Source organism: Chrysemys picta, chromosome 8 (genome assembly GCF_011386835.1).
Source record: "Chrysemys picta bellii isolate R12L10 chromosome 8, ASM1138683v2, whole genome shotgun sequence".
Lineage (NCBI taxonomy): Eukaryota > Metazoa > Chordata > Testudines > Emydidae > Chrysemys > Chrysemys picta.
Genome location: NC_088798.1, coordinates 21,206,408 through 21,226,671, shown reverse-complemented (window position 1 = coordinate 21,226,671; position 20,264 = coordinate 21,206,408). Strand labels below are relative to the sequence as shown.

At 43.2% G+C, this 20,264-nt stretch overlaps 1 protein-coding gene and 1 long non-coding RNA gene across 5 annotated transcripts in view; one reads left to right on the top strand and one right to left on the bottom strand.

Moving 5' to 3' along the window:
- Window positions 1-20,264, bottom strand: part of CTH (cystathionine gamma-lyase) — a 76,486-nt gene that overhangs the window by 12,057 nt on the left and 44,165 nt on the right. For all 4 annotated transcript variants that reach the window (XM_065554035.1, XM_005285505.5, XM_065554036.1 and 1 more), the window contains 7 exons: window positions 14,921-15,030; window positions 13,793-13,924; window positions 11,535-11,592; window positions 10,076-10,153; window positions 6,484-6,636; window positions 6,104-6,225; window positions 4,015-4,067 (listed from right to left, as the gene is read on the bottom strand). In XM_065554035.1, coding sequence (XP_065410107.1) covers window positions 4,015-4,067; window positions 6,104-6,225; window positions 6,484-6,636; window positions 10,076-10,153; window positions 11,535-11,592; window positions 13,793-13,924; window positions 14,921-15,030 — 706 coding nt within the window. The remainder of the gene's footprint in view (window positions 1-4,014; window positions 4,068-6,103; window positions 6,226-6,483; window positions 6,637-10,075; window positions 10,154-11,534; window positions 11,593-13,792; window positions 13,925-14,920; window positions 15,031-20,264) is intronic.
- Window positions 1,527-12,988, top strand: LOC122173817 (uncharacterized). Its single transcript, XR_006174704.2, has 3 exons — window positions 1,527-1,576; window positions 2,672-2,734; window positions 10,278-12,988. It is a non-coding gene; the product is annotated as an uncharacterized LOC122173817 (long non-coding RNA).

The window sequence follows — 20,264 nt, the reverse complement described above, 5'->3', positions numbered from 1 at the left end:
GTATCCAGAAAGGGGAGGTGTGGTTCTTGATAGTCACATCTTTCTGCAAATACTTTAAAGACAATGCAGAGCAATTTGCTTTGAAGCCCTGGCTCAGCCCCCCACTTGCTGGGCCTGCCAGACCAGTTCCAGCAGGAGGGATTCAGCCCCTTGGAGAGGGAAGGGGTCAAGCAACCTCAAAAGGGTTTAAACACATAGATACTCCTTTGAGGGGATCTGACAGTTAAGGGGGAGGATGATCCAGACATTATTGGGGAGCTAATTGACCCCTGGGCTCCAGAGGTCAGGGTAAGACAGGGCTATCTAAACCTTTAGGTAAGATAGATATGCACATAGATGATTTTTTAAAACAATAAACAGCCTCTCTCCTATCCTATGCTGCATTCCTACTGTTAAGATTAAATAATACTTTGTTTTATGGAGGCTGTGTGGGGTCACGATATTCACCACTGAAGAACAGCAGGTAGCCAAAACCCAGTTGGATCTACTGATCAGTCATGTTTGGTATCTAGGGCACTGTAGCCTAGCACCTAGTCTGAGAGTGGAAGAATCAGGGAATTCCACCACAAGGAGGTTAAAGACTTGAGACCTAAGATATGGAGGGGGTGCACTAAAGAGTCCAGAAAAGGGGACAAACATAAAGCTTGCTCTGAACTGTGACACTCCCCTCCTTGCCACCTACAGCAGGATTTAGGAGGGGATGCTTAGAAGTAGGAGTGTAAGTAGGGCAGTACCCTGTACCTGCAAGAGATTTCTAGTAGGTTGTGGTGGTGGTGGTGGTGGGAGGAGGATGGTGCAAGGCTGCACTCTGCTCCTTTTGGGCTAGGGAGGGCATTCATTCTTAGGGCTTTAACAGCACAATCCATATTAGCATATGTAGTTCTGTTTTATGTTGGTCATGAGTCCTCAGGAGTCCCCAGATTCCATATAAACAGACTGAATACTACATATTGGGGGGGGGGGGGGAAGTGTGGAGTTAAGCATGTTCATATATACAAAACACCCATTTCAGCACTGCACTGGAAAATATAGTTGAACTTAAACTTTCTTCAAATTCCATAGAAAATTAACAGACACAATTGTTTTCTGTGTTAATCAGTGTGTACCTGAAAAAATTAAATGCCTTCTAAGAGAAAAGAATCAGTCCACACTTACTAAAAAAAAAAAAAAAATCCTTCCAACTAGTGTTCAGAAGAGTGCTACAAGACACATACATAACCTCCTGAGCAAAGGGTGGAGAGGATAATGTGGGAGGATATGACCAGCAATAAATAAAATCTCAAAGAGGCAGAGGTTCACAGATTTGCAAACCTAAAAATCTGTGTTATGCTTTAAACCACCTCATCACATAACTTTTTAATGTCCATAAACCTGGGAACTGCAAAGGAACACTGAAGCCCATTAACCTGAATGTGTGCCAGTATGCCATCACTGACTAGGCTCAAAGGCTCATTCACAGCTAAAAATTAACCTTGCCCTTTTAGGCTAAACAGTCATATCACTGGCTCCATCTCTGTTGTTACACAACAGAGAACAAAACTCCAGTGGGGCATGGTGCTGGCACAGAGGGTCTCAGGTATGTGATGTGATTTTTCAGAATCTCTTGTAGTCATGTACATGAAATAGCTGGTACTTATGATTATGCTATTTCTATGCATTGTGACAGACCCAGACCAGTGGGGTACAGGAGTCTGGTAGAGGGCAAATATACTGGTCACTGGATGAGTAGTTTTCTGTTCCCTGAGTGACCAGAGCAGGGGCTGCACTAGAGTAATAAGGAACCTGCTAGAACCAGTTAAGGCAAGCTGGCTCCAGGTGTCCTAATTAGCCTATTAAGAAGAAGCTTCTAGAATCAATTAAGGCAGGCTAATCAGGGCACGTGGGTTTTAAAAAGGAGCTCACTTCAGTTTGTAGTGTGTGAGTGTGAGGAGCTGGGAGCAAGAGGTGCAAGGAGCTGAGTGGGAGTGCTGCTGGAGGACTGAGGAGCACAAGCGTTATCAGACACCAGGAGGAAAGTCCTGTGGTGAGAATAAGGAAGGTATTTGGAGGAGGGCATGAGGAAGTAGCCCAGGGAGTTGTAGCTGTCATGCAGCTGTTACAGGAGGCACTATAGACAGCTGCAGTCCATAGGGCCCTGGGCTGGAACCCAGAGTAGAGGGCGGGCCCAGATTCCCCCCAAACCTCCCAATTGACCTGGACTGTGGGTTCTTCCAGAGGGGAAGGTCTCTGGACTGTTCCCCAACCCACATGGTGAATCTCTGAGGCAAGAAAATCCGCCAATAAGCGCAGGACCCACCAAGCTAGAGGAGTAACTTTGTCACAGCATGTATATTCATCTTGGTATCTGAACTTATGAATATTAGCTATGTTTACTACATGTTTGCTCCTGTGGTAATGCCCACAAATTATTTAGCCAGCACATGAAGGGACAAGTCAAGTTGAACGGCTCATTAAGGAACACTTAGCTCACAATGAACCCTAGAATACATGTCTACACTTACTGGATTTTTCCTGTGAACATTCTAACTACAATATGGGTGGGGGTGATGGACATGTAACTTACCCATGTGACTCCAAATACCATCTTTCACAGTGAGAATAGATTTCCCTTCACTTGGCAGAAGCTAAAAGGCCCTGGAAACATCTCCATTTTGCTTCTTTCCTGCTCCAGCCTCTGGACAATGAACATATCCTAATGGGAGCGTTCTGACCAAGGGACTGAGGGGACTTCAAGGTAATCTGGAGCCTTGATATTCCTTGATCCTTTGCAGGTGGACTTATGAATTGGATATGGTACAGAGACTGTTCTAGCCTCACTGATTGCTGATTTCTCCCTTGCCTTGCAATGGACAAAAATCAGATGTCTGCTGACTTTCTCACATGAGTCAGCAGCCTTTGATACCTGTGATATAAGCAACATAGCTCTTGCTTGAGTGGTTTTGTTCTTTCCTCTCCAAATGTCAAAGCCTGTTCCCATTGAACTCAATAGCAAAACTCCTTTTGATTTCAACGGAACAGGATTTGGCCCCAAGAGATCAGAGAATGTGATTTTGATCAATTGCTTATCTGTCCAGAGATATTTCTCATGTATGTTCTGCCAGGCTGATTTTGATTGCCCCTCCTGTATGTCATGCTGAGGAAAATAAAACAATTTGGGCTGTAGTTCTATTATCAAGATGCACATGGCACAAACAGTTCTATGCCTCTTTTCCATCAAACCCAGATGGCGCAGCATCTTGCTTTCTTAGTGCCCGGCGGAGAGCAATACTTAGATAAAGGCAAGCTGGCAGAAGCTTAGTTTGGACATAAGGGAGGCACTGATAGTGTGTTAAAGAAAAGTGGGGTGATTACCCTTCCTATCCTTTCATTTAAAAAGTTTTCAACATGGGGTGCTGTTGGATCCTCAATGACACCTGGAAGTATAGGTGGCACCAGGGGCTCAAAGCATCATTTTATAGCTGCATTTGTTTAACACATGGAGGGCCATGTGGGGAGGTCATATCGTTCATCTCCCCCGCCGCCCTTGCGTCCCTCCTATGAGTGAAGTACCAGCAAGAAATGATTTCTACTTGCACCACTGCTTAGAAGGCAGCCTTATGGCCGTCTTCCACAATGCCTAAAATAGGGGAATTCTCCATTAGCCAGAACCATGGCTTTTAGGGCTACTTTATGCTATTGTGACCCTTTTACTTGGCATTTTATGGGACTGGAGTGGAGGTAAAGAAATCATGGGGAGGTCTTGGTGACAGCATACTATACCATTCAAAGCAAGAGTCTTCCATTGTATAAATTTCTAAAATAAGATCACATCACTGCTCATTTCTTGACTAGCCATAAAATGCTCACATGATATAAAAATTAGCTCTATGGTGCTTGGTCACAAAGTGAAACATTCAAATTTTAAACACTACACAGTTTCAAGATGACCACAAAATCCAACGGAAGCTTTTCTTCCACAGTATGTGCAATTGAAGGATTGTTTCATCTTAAATCACTACTAGAAGACTGACTTACGGATGTTCTGCTAGACTTTCATATCCTCCCAGACTCTCAGCCAGCGCGAAAAGCTATAGCAGGAAATACAAAAGTTCACTTTGAAAAACTGCTTGTTTATTTATTTGAAACAAAAGCAAGAGGATTTAAAATAGCTACATTGTAGAGGAAAAGGCAATTATGTCTTATAATTTACTTAATTTTGAAGTGGAATTTGCTGAACTAGAAAACCACAAAAAATTTCCATATCATGGAAAAAATACTGGATGCAATAAGAAAAAACAATTGGTATGTAGTTTACTAGCAAAATGTTACTGGGTGTGAAAACATCAGCCTTAACTTGCCTAAAGAAGAGAAAGAAACTCAAGGGAGAAATTTTTGTCAGGGCTAACCAGGGTGCACCCCTGAGTTTTGAGTATAGTCAGAGTGGGGATGGGGTGAATCTCTTTGGAAAAAAAATAAGAGCAGAACTAAAAAACTTTAAATTGAAATTACTCCCTCCTCTCTCTTTACCATATCCCTCTCCTGTCCTAACTATTAATTCTTCAGGTTTCATGCACCCCTACACTTTCTGGGCCCAATCAAGGGCAGAACTGATGGAACACTGTTTCAGAGGTATTTTACTTGTGTTTGCAGCCTTACTAGAAGCAGAAAGGTCATGAGATTCTCTTCTCACAAGATTACTCATATGATTTTGCAAACCCAGAAATTTGGAGGAGAATCCAAACTTAACAGAATTCAATTGCTGATCCTTTGAGAAATGCCCACCACCCATTAAAGGTCTTCACTAATCACTGATCTTTAATCATAGATATGTTCTTGCACTAGATGACAAAATGCTCTCTACATACTCTGCTGCATTCAGAAATATACTCTAGATGCGTGTCTGCTGAGGATGTAGCAGCTGCTGTCAGGATCAGCATGCCTGCTATTGTTCCTCTTGCCTCTTCTGCATTCAGGAGTAATCCACTCCTTGTATACTCAGACAGTCTAGTTTACAAAACACCTCTTTCCTTAAGCATCAGCGCAACAACTGATTAGCCAGGACACTGAGGTGCTGGAGGTGAAAACACTCACAGGGAGGTGAATCCTTGATTCTGGAATTTGCTTCTCCCTATTAAACAAACAGAGATGGCTGACCTTCCAGAGCAGGATGAAAGACTCATTTTTGTACTCAAACCTTTGTTTGTGGGATGTTATTTGATTATGTGAAAGTTCAGTTGTGATTTTATTTGGGGAGTGAGGGCTAGTGGTGGTGGGACGATATGGGAGGAAGAGAAATCCTTAATTTGACTGTCAATATAGCTACTAATTGGTTCGGTTTTAAAAAATTTACCAAAATGTGTCCAGAGAACAATAGCCATGAACAAGTTAAATGATGAAGTTTAAGAAAAAGGGAGCTAAACAATGCTTCAAAGCTCATGTTACGAGAACACCTGTCAGGTGATCTGCCAGAAAGAGGCAGCACTTCCTTTTGGAATATGGATCATGAAGAAGTCTCAAAAGGCATTTTCTATTGTCAAGTATTTTAAAATGTTCTAGCAGTGTTACATCAGAAACAGCTTTTCTGCTTTCAAATTGCATTAACAATTGTCAGAAGATATGCAAATACACCTCTACCCTGATAGAACGCTGTCCTCGGGAGCCAAAAAATCTTACCGCGTTATAGGTGAAACCGCGTTATATTGAACTTGCTTTGACCACCGGACTGCACAGCCCCCCCCCCCCCCCCCCCCCCCCCCCCCCCCCGGAGCGCTGCTTTACCGTGTTATATCCAAATTTGTGTTCTATCGGGTTGCGTTATATCGGGCTAGGGGTGTACTTTTAGTAGCAACACATGGTTTAAACTAGCTATATAAGCCCCAGCTATGATTGTAAACACTTCAAATGGGCGGATAATTCCTTTTCTTCCTTCTCATTACTGTGCCATCTCATAATTATCCATTATTTAGATTGTGGTACTACCCAAATAGATTAGAAGCTTCCCAAACACATAGGAAGACAGTCCTTGCTTTGAAGATAACCACTTCCTCTTTCACTCAGAACCCTAACTGAGTCACAATCAGGTTCTCTTACAGAATTAGTTTACATTCATTTGAAGGGAAATTACCTTTAAATTCTTGAGAAAGATTTCAGAATGTTCAAGATTTCCTTTAATGTAAAAGGTGACCATCCCAGGACAGCCAGTGGACTGACGCTTCATTAGCTCATGCTGAGGATGCGAGGGCAGTCCTGAAATTAATCACATTCTGAATAAAACAGCTTATACAGTCTGTTAAAATTGCATCAGAGAAGAGCAAGCCACACTAAGGCACATAAACAACCTTCAAGTGTTAAGCAGCATAGAATCAACTGCAAGACAAATGCATATGCCGGAGTAAAACTTACAAATCAAATTCAATGGATGTATCAGCAACACCTAGGAATGCAGCATTCTATACCAAACAGACAGAACCAAAATATCTTCTCTTCAGAAATCCTGCAACTTACCAGGATAAATGACTTTTTCTACCCGGGGATTTGATTCAAGGTACTGAGCAACAGCCAGTGCATTGTAGAAATGCTGCTTCATCCGGATCTGCAGTGTCTTTAAACCCCGATTGCAAAGGTAACAGTCAAAAGGAGATGGAACTGCTCCAAGGGCTATAAAAGAGCACAATATTACAAATATATAAAAAACCTCTTCTGCCTTATTGAAGAAGGTCTTACTTTCCAAACTGACCCCTGATGTTAACAGATGCAATTCCCACTTATTTCTATGGGAACTTTGCCTGTTTATACCAGGGTGTAATTTGGCCCTATATCTGGAAACTCAAACATAGTACTTTGATACCAGACTAAAAATATTCTAACTTTAAAACAAGATAAGGGAGAGAGAGAAAAATACATGTTTATATTTCCTCCTCCCCTCCCCCCCCAAAATATGAGAGTCAGGCAGGAGCTAAAACACTGAAGACTCAGGGATGAATCTTATCAGACATACAGCACTCCCTCAGATTACTTTGTTTAGACTTACTTTGTATTCGCCCTGCCTCATGTGTTCTTTATTCAATGGATAAAAATGAATTTGTAAAAATACACAGATGACAAAAAATGCTGCTGCCAAAACAAGATTCCCAATTTATCATACAAAAAAATCACATGCGCGCGCTGAGTGATATGGTCATGGGTCTAAAGGAAAACAAATCAAAAAATGGACACCAGCTACATAAAATAGTTTATTAATTATGCCTCCTTATATACATGTAAGGAGATATTCTGCAGGGTGTTAAGGGGGAGAAAACAAATACTTAAATAAGTTTAGAAAGGTACTGTCCTGACAGCCCTGCAGCCAAAAGTCCTCTGTTTCTCCACAGAACAGATATTGCTTCAATCCAATCCTGATCTGAAAGGACTACCTCCAATAGATGAGGGCAGTTATAAATGGTTTGTAGCACAGTGGGGCTAGAGGTTCAATTCTGTTGGCACTGTACAAACATACAGTAAGGGTATGTCTATACTTACCTCCGGGTTCGGCGGTAAGCAATCCATCTTCTGGGATCGATTTATCGTGTCTTGTCTAGATGCGATAAATCGATCCCGGAAGTGCTCGCTGTCGATGCCGGTACTCCTGCTCCGAGAGGAGTACACGGAGTCGACGGGGGAGCCTGCCTGCCGCATATGGACCTGCGGTAAGTACCTTGTAGTTCGAACTAAGGTACTTCGACTTCAGCTACGTTATTCACGTAGCTGAAGTTGCATATCTTAGTTCGAACTGCGGGGTTAGTGTGGACCAGCCCTAAGATAGCAAGCTTTGTCAGGCAGGAACTATCTAGGACCCTGATCCTGCAAAGGACATACAGTAACTCCTCACTTAACATTGTAGTTATGTTCCTGAAAAATGTAACAATATAAGCACCAGAGGCGGGGGGGTTGGGAGGGGGTTCAACCTTCATCCTGCCCATTCCACTCCTTCCCCCAAGCCCCCACTCTTGACCTGCCTCTTCTCTCCTCCTACCCTTTTACTTCACTCGCTGCCTCCTGGCTCCTCCCCCCTCCCTTCTAAAAGCCGCAAGCCAGCTGGCTTGCTGCGTTCGGGAGGGAAGGGGAGCCGGTGCGCCAAGTCCTCGCTCTTCCCCCCTCCCTTCTGCCTCCAAAACACCACAAGCCAGCTGATTGCCGCAGGCAGGGGGGAGGAGGAGGGAGAAGGCGCTGATCCGCAGAGTCTGCTGGCGGGCGGGAGGCGCTGGAGGAGAGGGGGCCATAGGGAGGCTGTCAGCTGTGGAGAAAGCAGGCAGCCAAACAACATAAAAGTGGAGCATTGCACAACTTTAAATGAGTATGTTCCCTAATTGATCAGCAACGTAACAATGAAACAACGTTAAGCAGGACGACTTTAAGTGAGGAGTTACTGTACAATACCATTTTTATATGCGGAGTACTCCCATGGATGTCAGTGGGACTACTCTCAGAGCCTAAAAATTAAGTATGTCTTTCCAAGTCTTGCAAGTCTTTCCAGGATCCGAGTCTCATTTAAAGAGTTTCTATATTCAGTCCTTGGTCACTGCTGAATTGGTCCCCTTAAAAAGGTAATTATGATGGGTCAAAACCAAAAAAAAAACCCAAACCACAAACACCTTTGTGTGACAGGACAATATCCTGGACAAACATTATGGAATTAAGATAAATTTTAAAGTAAGCTAAACCTTATTGAATTGGGGTTAATACTATTAGGGTCCATTGTATTAAATATGTAATTGTGTGTGTTATGGAACTGCATGTACCTTTTCTAGTCGGAGGGGGTTGCCACTCCCCTGGCAAGGTGCACATATACTAGTTCAAAAGATGAGACCAACGGACAAAGAGAGGATTTTTGGATAAATAGCCTGCTTTCAAATTGGCTCAAGGCCTTCTTTCTGATCTAGCAAATGGACAGGGGCCCTCTTCCTTAGGGATGAATTGGAAAGACTTGGCCTACTGAAGCACCATTAAACTGGGTGTCTGTTCTGAGCTGAAGCTGTGATTAACTTGAAACCACAAGAAACCCCTTGGGTGGAGTATTGAACATCCCGTATTAGGGTTGGGATGATCACTGATAAGCTTAGTACCATGCGTTTTTATTGGTTTTAATATGTTTTGTCTGTAGTCCTTATACCTTTAAAAATTAAAAAGGCTACGCAGAAAGAGCTATGTCATAACTTATGACGCTTATCAGTCTCTGTAGAGAAAGCAAGCAGGCAAGGACAGCCTTTGCTAGGGATAACACAATGGCTAGGGAGCTGGAAGCCTGAGGGTAGGCCCCCTTGCTGGATCACAGAGGGGGGAATACAGGTGCAATTGCCCTGAGCTGTGACACCTGGCAATAAACTGACACTATCAACTCATTTCACATAGGCCAATAGATGACTTGGGATGAATTTAAACACATGAGGTGAAGTCCTGGCCCCATTGATTTCAATAGAGGATCTCACCCATGGTCTAAGGAACAGAGGCTTGTATAGAAGCCTTTACTAATCCCCTGGGCCAGCCAGGCCCGCATAATTAAAAGGACAATTAACCACTTTCTTTGTTTCCTGTTTTTCTGTTCTGACACTTGAAAATAAGAAGAAAATCTTTCCATGTATAAGCAGTGCAAATAGTGATAAACATATTAAACAGTGCTTTTCATCAGCAGATTTCAAAGCACTTTACAAAGGTCAGTATTATTTATCCCCATTTTACTGCTTGGGAAACTGAGGCACAGAGCAGCAACATGACTTGTTCAAGTCTACCTAGGAGGCTGCTGGCAGTAGTGTGATCAGATGTCACGATTTTTGGGTCTTTTTCTAATATAGACTCCTATTACCCTCCACCCCCGTCCCGATTTTTCACATTTGCTCTCTGGTCACCCTAGGTGGCAGAGACAGGAATAGAACCCAGATCTCCTGAGTGCCAATCCAGTGCTATGGACACTAGGCCACAGTCCATCCCATTTAAACTCTTGGGTCATATTTGTAGCCTAGATACATGGATTTTATATGTAAATATACCACATGCTTTCTGTTGTGTACAGACATACCTGGATCCAATAAATTTTAAAGAATTTCCTGTGTTGGCTACTTACCATTTTGTAAGAATTTGAGCCTTTCATAGAGATCATCACAATTTACTGAAACCAATCCCATTACAACGTCACTGTGCCCTGAAGATAAAAGAAGAGCATTAAATTTTAACTTGTTTGTAGTCCGGAAGCTTTCAATATATAAAGGGTTGGGGGGTTGTTTTCTTGGTCCTGCTACTACATACTTCCTTTTCTGTTTTTGCAGTTCAAGACATCAGATATTTCTCCTCACTGCTGCCATCATCTATGCACTGACATGCACAGCCTTCCCTACCCGGTCCTCCATACAGTTTCGGAACCCCGACGTGGCCCTCAGGCCAAAAAGTTTGCTCACCCTTGGTTTATAGAGTGTTTGTAACCCTGTATGTACTTGAGTGACAAGCTGTCGGGTCTTGTAAGGAAGTACAGAGCTATTCTTCTGACTCATCCGGGAAATCAGATCATTAGCTCCATTCAGGAATATAAAGGACTCTTTGCTGTATTACTGATTGATCTCTCTATCTCAGAGAAGCCCTTGAAATTGCCAGAGTACATTCTCCTCCGTGAAACAAACTATCTCCCACCTTCAGTAATGCTCCCTGGTAGATGAGGGTTTGTCTACCAGCTTTGTATCAGCTACTGCAGCCCCAACCAGCAATCCATCTGACTGATGCACTCACTTTACTGAGCTGCCTGCAGTTGCTGGCTGGGGAGTGGCCCAGCCAGAGTGGGGGTAGCGGGACACTGTTGGGGGACATAGTGGGTGTGTGGGTCAGTGATGCATAGCTGGCAATCCAGGTGAGGACCTGCAGACCGGGAGAAGAGGGTTTGTAAATGAGGGGTGGGGATTTAGAAAGGGATATCCATGATCTAAAGGGATACACTGGCTGAGGGAGCTGTCAGAGCTAAGAGCTATCAAGGAAGACAGCAGTCAGAGTTCACACCATCTATTGTGAAAGTGTTTCCCACCTAAAGTAGCACCCAGTTTATTAAGCTTCCACTGACTATTTACCCCTACACATTTCAGGAGGTAACGCCAGTCACTTCTGGCCTTCCACTCAGCATTTTTGCACGTGGACATAAGGTGCTTTTCAAACAGTTAAGGGTCATTACAACCAATGGCTCTCGGTAACACAGACAAGAGAGAGACAGAAGAAGGTCCTGGAGGGAGAAATCCTAGTCAACTTGCTCAAGAAAGAGCTTAGGTTTGAAAGTACAATCCTATTTTAGGGCTTTGTTATTTTAAATTAAATAAAGGCAAATCAGTTAGGCAATATCTGTTGTGTGTATGCTGTGGTCAAGAACCGGGTAGAAATACCACCTATTTATAGGTTTCCTCAGAGCAAGGATTTCTGAGGGTTCTTTAGACAGATACGGAGAACAAAGCGCATGAAGCAGCAATAGAAACTGATGTTTTATGGCAATTATTGGTTTTAGACAAAACCAAGAGAACATTTGAGCTATGTAATATTCAGACGCTTACCATTCATGTATTTGGTTGCTGAATACATACAAATATCTGCCCCAAGAGACAAAGGACGCTAAAATGGAACAAACATAGAAGATCTGATTTAACATTCTTTCACCATTTTCAATCACAAACTACTCTCACCTCATCCCACAAAAAGCAGAAATTTGGTGATCAAAAAACCGAAGACTCAGGTAACAGACACACAGGCTGGGAGTTTCAAAAGTACGTCCATCTCCTACTGACTTCAGTGGGAGAAGAGTTAAGGCAATGCAAAGCACTTCTCAAAATCCTACCCCTAGTTTTTAAAATTATTTTATTTCCATTTACAGACTGCACCTACCAGACGGCTTATAGGCATGTACAGAATAGTAACCACTTCAACATGCTTACAACCTAATCAATGTTAACTGCACATACAAAATAACTTGCCCTACCACTCAAAACCCTGAGCCTCTTCAAAGAAAGGCCCAGGTAACCAAGCCAATTTGTTCATTGCATTTTTTTTACATTTGTGTCTGGATTTGTCTTTCACCTTAATGACACTGCCACAGGAAAATCGAAGAGTTTAGAGCAGGAGCAACTGACAAACAGAATTCTTCACATTTGCTTAAGTTTTCAAATTGCTCTTCCAAGGAAAGAGTGATTGGCAGTGACAAGAGAAACAGCTGCTTTCTCTAAAAATGATCTGATTTTACATCAGTCACTAAATTATAGACTGCAAATTATTACTCTTTAACACTTATACTGTGTTTGTTCAGTGTGTTAAAAGGCCAATGTAGTTAATAGATTCAGAACAAAAAGGTAGAAAAATCTTGCTGTCAGACTATGTACAGAAGTTTGTATGGTCTTGCTGTCATCTCTCAATAGTGGAATAGTAATTAAAGCACTAGTGCTTTCTTCAATATGTAACATATTAAAGTAATAATAAATTAATGGGGATAGTTATCCTCTTAGCCGTGTGTCCCAGTAGCAACCTTCAAGTGTTTAATACATTACCTTTTAATACTTGTCAGACAATCCTACAGAGTTAATCATTGAAATAGATTTTCTCTCTTGTGATCAAGTTAACAGACATACTAACTAGACAAGTTATTGCATATATTGCTCCTTCAACACATTTCCATATTGAGTCTTGCAGAAGCAACTCAGAGCCAAATTAGAAAAAAGATCACTAAACTTTTTTCAAACTAGGGCCCCAATTCAGCAAAGCACACACTTAAATTTTAAGTACTTGCTTATATGCTTTGATGAACCAGTGCCTTAAAAGGAAGAATATGAGGTATTACCTTGACAATGCCAAAATCTTACAACTTTGTATTTGTGCCGATCTACTTTAATCACATACAAATTCTTTATTTTGTAGCACCTCCTAAATTTATGAAGAAATTAAAAAGCAAACCAAACACGACAATTCCTGTTCCCAAAATGTAGTAAATTAATCTAATTTTCATTAAATCAGATAAGTGTATGTGTGAGTCTTGGCATGAACTGGAAACTATACTTTGTCTGAATCTTATTCACTATACTTCAGAATTTTTTAACTTGAAAAAGTATTACCTGCTGCACAAATGGAAAAAATAGGGGAGCTTTCTGTGGCCAAAATAACAAGCTCTAAATTACCACAAATAATAACTAAAGATTGTGTAGCTGAGAGGTTAAAGTGTTTTTTCCATATTTCGAAGATGCTGCGTTCAAATACATTGAGGTTATAGTGTTAAAATATTTTGTTCACTTGTTCTCCAAATCAAATGAGATTACAGATTTATATTTTTTAAAAGAAAACAATTAAAAACACAGTGTAAGGCCCAGAAAGGTGTCCTAGATTAAAACAAACAAGACAGGAGACGAATTCAGCCATTTAAAGAGGAGTTAACTATAAAAGCAACCAAATCAGAAAATCTATTTAAAAGGTCACGTTAAGTCACAGTTAGAGAAGGTAGAAAATTAGCTTCACCTTAGATAATTGTTTTGATTTAGTGCAAACATTAACTAAATTGGCCTCTTTGTTTTAATAGATCTCACATCTTTATATGGTTAGCTGGTTCTTTTTCCAATTCATTCTTTAAATGGCGTAAAGTGCTTTGGATCAGATCTGTATTAGTTAAAGAGCCAATTGTGCATCACACTTTCAGTGTGAAAGCTTTAAAACAAACCAGAGGCCAAGAGCACACATGGTCGTCCCTTCTGCCATTAGAAGTCATTAAAAAAAGATAAATAAATCCCTGTGTACCAACCTTTTTCCCATTATTTCAGACACCCAGTCAGCTTACCTGGAAATATGCAGACATAAAGGTGTTGTCCACTACTAAAATAATGTCTTTATGTTTATGGATGACATCTGCACAGCCTTGAATATCAATGACCTTCAGGGTGGGATTTGTGGGAGTTTCAAGCCAAACAAGCTGTAATTTTTCAACAAACAGAAATCATTAGTTTTAGATACATTGTGTAATTTACAGGTACCATCACCTATAACTTTCTTTTTAAAAGGACACTTCTTCCTTTTCTTCTTTTGCATATATTCTGAAGAGTGCGACAGACTGAGCCTCACATACTTACATCTGGGCCTGATGCTATGGATCTCACTCACACATGCACCCTCCTTTCTTAGGCTACATCTACACTACGGGGGGGGGGGGGGGGTCAATTTAAGATACGCAAATTCAGCTACGCGAATAGCGTAGCTGAATTCGACGTATCGCAGCCGACTTACCCCACTGTAGGGACAGCGGCAAAATCGACCTCTATGGCTTCCCGTCGACGGCGCTTACTCCCACCTCCACTGGTGGAGTAAGAGCATCGATTCGGGGATCGATTGTCGCCTCCCCGAGAGGTCGATTTCTACCCGCCGATTCAGGCGGGTAGTGTAGACCCAGCCTTAGAATTTCTTTAGCAACAGCTTTACCAATATAATAGTGAATTTTTTTTTTCATTTTTTAAGAAAAGCTCTTAAAAATCATTAGCTGTATTTAATATTAGTTTGCCAAATGCCATGTTCCTATCCAGCTGTGAAAAGTGTAATTACTAAAAAAGAACCCCATGAAAAAGCAGCCTTTAACCATTAACAGAGTCAACAGCAAAACCTTCCCTCCTCAACCCAGAAGCCCCTTTACAACATTCACCTTTGAACAAACCTTTATTACTAGCCCAATAAAAAAAAAAAAAGTCCCTCTCTATGTGGCCCCTGAAGTGTTCTGAATTTGCCACCCAAATGCAGAGCATTCCCAAGAAGAGACTTCAGAACTTTTAAGATCTCTGTGTTTATGCTTTCTGCCATAAATAAAAGCCTGTCCTAAGAACTCCTACGCTCCTATAGTAAAAACAGCATTTGTAAAGGAACAAAACAAAAATCATTCAAGACACACTGCAAATGGAATTCAGGAGTATTCTTCCATTACCTTTGTATCTGGTGTGAGTGCAGCCTCCAGGCATTCCAATTTGCTACAGTCAACAAAAGTAATCTTCAAACCCATTTTGGAGGCTACCTTCCTGAAATATCTGTTTGTACCTAAGACAGGAGAAACACTGTATTATGAAAGATATGCTTCTGCTTTACACTTATTTTATAAGAGGGAAGAAATTTTCCATGAACGGTAGAGCACACTCACTGATTTTCATTTTATGGGTAAGAAAGACTCAAGAGGGCGGGTGGAAGACAAAGGCAGGATGCTTTATGCAAAAATTAGACTAGTAATTTTGTATTTTTTTAAAGTACCTTTTAATGACTGGATGGGCTATTCCCTTCCTGTATGCAATTCAAGTTACCACTTCCCCCTTTTCTCTGGACTTGCCACCAGATGATTCATGCCAAAGCTGTGTAAAAATTTGTAGAAAACACATTTAATAACAATAATTCCAATGCCAGCCAAGTAACTATGTACAGAAGACCTTGATTATATGATAACTTATCCAAAGCATGTGTTGACCCTTGACTGACAAGCCATCCAGGTTGGGCAGAATTGTGGGAGATGGTGCTAGCAGAAAGGAAATTACTGGGTAAGAAATTTTCTGTTCTGCAGCCCACTGTCTCCCACAATTCTGCTACACATGCAAAGCAGCGAACAGGACCAGAGAGGGATAACAGAACAAACACAAAGGAAACAAAAAGACCTCTCTCTTTTACAAGACTGCTCAAACAACATGGTTATTACTGGACCACCACCTTTAAGACCTTCCTGCCAAAGGAGCCCTCCGCAGAAGACAGAAAGTCCATTCTATAGCATCTGATAAAGGTTTTAGTTCAGGGGTCGGCAACCTACGGCACGCGTGCCAAAGTTGGCATGCGAGCCGATTTTTCCTGGCACGCGGCGTGGGCTGAGCCGCTCAGCCCCACCGCCACTCTGGAGTTCCCGCTGCCAGCTGCCGGCTCCTGCGGGAGCGGGTCCAACTCAGCCCCTGCTGCTGGCCTGGGGGGAAGGAACCCCAGGCTGGCAGCGGGCTGAGACCCCGGCTGGCAGGAGCCGCCGGTGAAAACCCCAGAGCCGCGGCGGGCTGAGCCGCTCAGCCCGCCCCGCTCTGGAGTTCCCGCTGCCGGCTCCCTGCGGGTCCCACTCAGCACCTGCTGCCGGCCTGGGTTAAAGAACCCCAGGCTAGCAGCGGGCTGAGACCTCAGCTGACAGGAGCTGGGGGCAGAAACCCCAGAGTGGCTGCAGGCCGAGCCAGTCGCTGCTCTGGGGTTCTGGCTGCTGGCCCCTCACCAGCAGGGATCTCTACCGCGCAGCTCCACTCACCTTGCTTCCGGTTGGAGGTTCTCTTGCAGACAGGGTCCAGGCCTCCAGCCACCTACTCCACTCACCTCAGCTGCCAGTCTTGGTTTCCAGCCTTTGCTCATCCTGCTTTCGGGCCTGGAGTCCCAGCAGGCCACCCTTTACATATATCAGTAGTTTGGTTATATATTATAGATTTAGAGAGAGACCTTCTAAAAAGCGTTAAAATGTATTACCAGCACGTGAAGCCTTAAATTAGAGTGTATAAATGAAGATTCGGCACACCACTGCTGAAAGGTTGCCGACCCCTGTTTTAGTTGATGACCATATTGCTGCTTTGCAGATCTCTGTGGTGCAAGCATATGCTCTTTTGGCCCATGAGTCACCATAGATATTGTGCAGAGCTCCTAGATTCCTTCTGGTACAGGAACGTTGGCTGCATTGTATGCCTCAACAATACATAATCTGATCCATCTAGCAAGGGAGAGCGTCAAGATTCTGAGTCCTAGAGTTTGGTTGGAAGGAGACAAATAGGGTGCCTGACCTCCTCACGGACTCTGTATGCTTGATGTAAATCTTTTGTGTTCTTCTAACATCCTAAGTGTGCCACAACTGGGTGCTGTGGCTTTGGACAGAATGAAGGGAAGGAAATCTCCCATGAGGCATGGAAAGTAAAGTTCACCTTTGGCAAGAAAATTTCTGGCATTCTTAACACCACCTTGTCATCGTGAACATGCAGTAAGGTTTCTGCATAGCTAAGGCTGCCAGTTCTGAAAGTCACAGGGCAGATGTGATAGCCACCAGAAAACAGGTTTTGATGCAGAGGTAGTATCATGACGCAGAAGTCAGGGGTTCAAAAGGATGAGTGGTTAGGGCTTTCAACACCAGTGGTGGATCCCATTTAGCGAAGGTCAGTCCGACCACCAATCTGACTGCTCCGAGAAGTCTGGAAACCTGAAGGTTCTTGGTCAGGGAGCATAAAGATTCTGTGAACAGTATGCTACAGAGGGCTGATACCTGAAGTCCCTTATCCACCCCTTGAAGGAAGTCTAGAATAACTGCAAACCCAGGATCTTTTGGGTTTGCTCTGTGCTCGATTGACACCAAAGGCTGAATTTAGTCCAAATGGATGAGTAGGCTTTTAGAGTGCAAGCTCTCCTAGAGGAGAGCTAAGTCCTCTATCTCTTCTGAAGATAGTCCGAGCACAGCTAACACTTCCCTTTCAATAGCCAGGCTGCTAGATGAAGGCGTCTACCAAATCCACTGAGGTTTGGAAGTCCCCTTGAAACAGACGTCATTATCAAAGCGAGGATCTCCATCTGAAACTTTGTTTTCTTCATCCATTTGTTGAGCCTTTTGAAGTCAAGGATGGCTCTGATTCTTCCTATGCCCTTCTGAATAGTGAAGAAAAGAGAGTAAAACCCTGAAAAGCATTCTTTTGGGGAAATCCTATCACTCACATGTCCAGAGGTGGAAGATCTCATTCTGGAACAACTTGCGCTTGGCAGGATCCAAGGTGACTGGAAACTAGAGGACTCCACCACACCCCCTCCTCATCTCAAGAGAGTAGTAACTCTGGCATGCTCTCTCTCAAATCCACTTGTTTGTGGTTGAACTAAACCATTTGTCTTGAAAATAGTACATCCTGTCTCCAAAGCTCAGGTCTGGGTCAAGGTATGTTTGCTCATTGTGATACCGAAGATGGGGGTTTTCCCCTCACTCCTCAGTTCCAAGGTTTTTCCCTTACATATCTGTTGTCTTTTCTCTGGAACCTCCATAAAGAAAATGAATGAAAGAAGTGTCTCTGTCTGCATGTGGGTTTGTAGTCCCTTCTTAGAGCACTAAGTGGAGAAGGGAGGATTGATTGGTTTTAGTGGTTGAAAATGCAGCTATCTTATCCAACTTTTCTCCAATGAGGAGAGATCCTGTGAATTTAGAGAAGCAAAGGGCTTGTTTGAAGAGAGTAATTACTTTACAGGGAAGAAGCCATGCTTCGTGGCTGCAGAGCTCCATGCCATGGCCCCGGCACAAAACTGCATAGCATCAATTGACACATTGCCACAAATGCTGTTGCTATGGAGATTTTCATAAGTATAGACAAAGTTGGTTTGGTTTTTGCCCTTAAGAGCTTTACATTATTCCAGCCATGACACTACGGCTCGAGCAAAGCAAGTGGCTGCCAGAGATGCTCCGAGAGTGTCTGGGGAAGCACTGAAGTCCCTTCTGAGGGTGGTGTCCACCTTCCTATCCATCAAATGCTTAGGAAAGAAGTCTTCTTTGGATGGAATAACCATATCCCTTGCTAGAGATGCTACTGCAGCATTGACTTTAGGCATGTCAGTGACAGCATTTTTTGACTCCTGGATCTTGTACAATTTGAGCATGTACTTTAGTGATTACCCTTTTCAGGGGCTTCCCACTCCTCCCTCATTACCTCCTCAAATGGCACATACAGGAGCATAGAGAAGATTTAGCAGGCAGTATTTACTCTGAAGCTTGTCCTCATGGCCCTGCTTAGGTTGGATCTGTATAGTGGAGACAACTTTTTCCACGTGGCTTCAAACTTCTCGGGGGGGAGGGGAGGGACACAAAACAAAACAAAACCTTTGTTGCATTTTATCTGTGTCCTGCTCAGAAACAAAGTCTGCTAGCTCTCCTTCCTTGGTAGAGAAGGAGGACAACATACTTTTGGGGCTTTTTCTTATCCTTTTTGTTCTTTACTTTTTCGGGAGATGGGAGGGGAGAAGAGCAGGGGGGCACATGCTTTTCAGGCATGACCACGCAGCTATGCCCTGGGCAGAGTCTTTTGCGGCTAGCCTTGCATAGGCCCTTGACCATGCTGGAAACTTCTCCCTTGGAGTCCTCCCCCATAGGCTCCCACTCCCCCAAGCTGGGGGATGGGGACTCATTGCCAGAGTTTCCTGACTCAAGCTGGGAGGGAGGGGGGCTGATTGTGAGCCCAGATTCTTTCCTCAAAGTATTGAGGACCCTTTTCAGGACTGAGGTGTGGGGGTGAGGTGGGAACAGTAGCCCTGCTACAGACTTATCCTGATTTTGAATTGCCCTGGGCTGGCAGAATGAAATCCTCCTGGTCCTTAGAGCCTCTCCCAGTTCTGTTTTAGGTTTCCTCATAAGGATTTTCTGTGGTAGAGTCACCGCTTCCTGGGGAGATCGGGTCCCAACATGTGTGTCTGGCTAAATGCTCCGTGCCCTAAGCTGGCTGACCCTTGCACTGCTAGATTAGGCAGGGTGTAATTCACCCTCCATGGAGCCCGTTAAAGTTGCCTCCCAGATGGCGCAACATCTGGGCTTAGCTCTGTATTTGGGTGGCTGCTCTGCCATCCCTGAAAGGGGGCAGAAGATCTCAGCAGGGAGGCAGTGAAGCAGAGACTCCGTGCAGTTTCACCGCTGCACTGCTGAATACCTGGTCCAAGAGAAGGAGAAGAAAAACAAAGAAGGCTGTTCACCGCTACCTGAAAACAAAGAAAATAAAAAGGCAAAGGAAAGGTCAGAGGAAAAGAGAACGCAACTGACTGCTGCCAGGGAAGCAGAAAATTTGGTGGCAGCCAGAGAAAGGGGGTTGGTGGAGTGCTGCAGTTTGAACTGCCTCTGGAACGGCACACAGGAGGCGACTAGCTCATACATAGCAGAATTATGGGAGATGCTGGGCTGCAGAGTCTTGTATTTTCAAACAGTGCTGTGGATGTAAGTAATGGGAGACCATTAAGGCTATTGTTTCAGATAGATTTCTTAAGTACTTTTTATTTTGTAATATTATATTGGACTCTCCTATAGGAAGATGAAAGTCAGGATTGAAAGGAAATCTTTTTACGGTCCCAAAGTGCACTCCCATAGTGGTTTTCAACTTGAGACCTGAAAAGAAGAGGCAAAAAAAAAAAAATAGAATGCTAGAATACCAGTGTATCCGTTGTACTAAATGCTCTCCTTACTCTGATTTGGGGCATTCAATACACAATACTAATGGGTTTTGAATATCACTTGGAAAGCATTATGCTTAGGACTATTTGAATGTTTT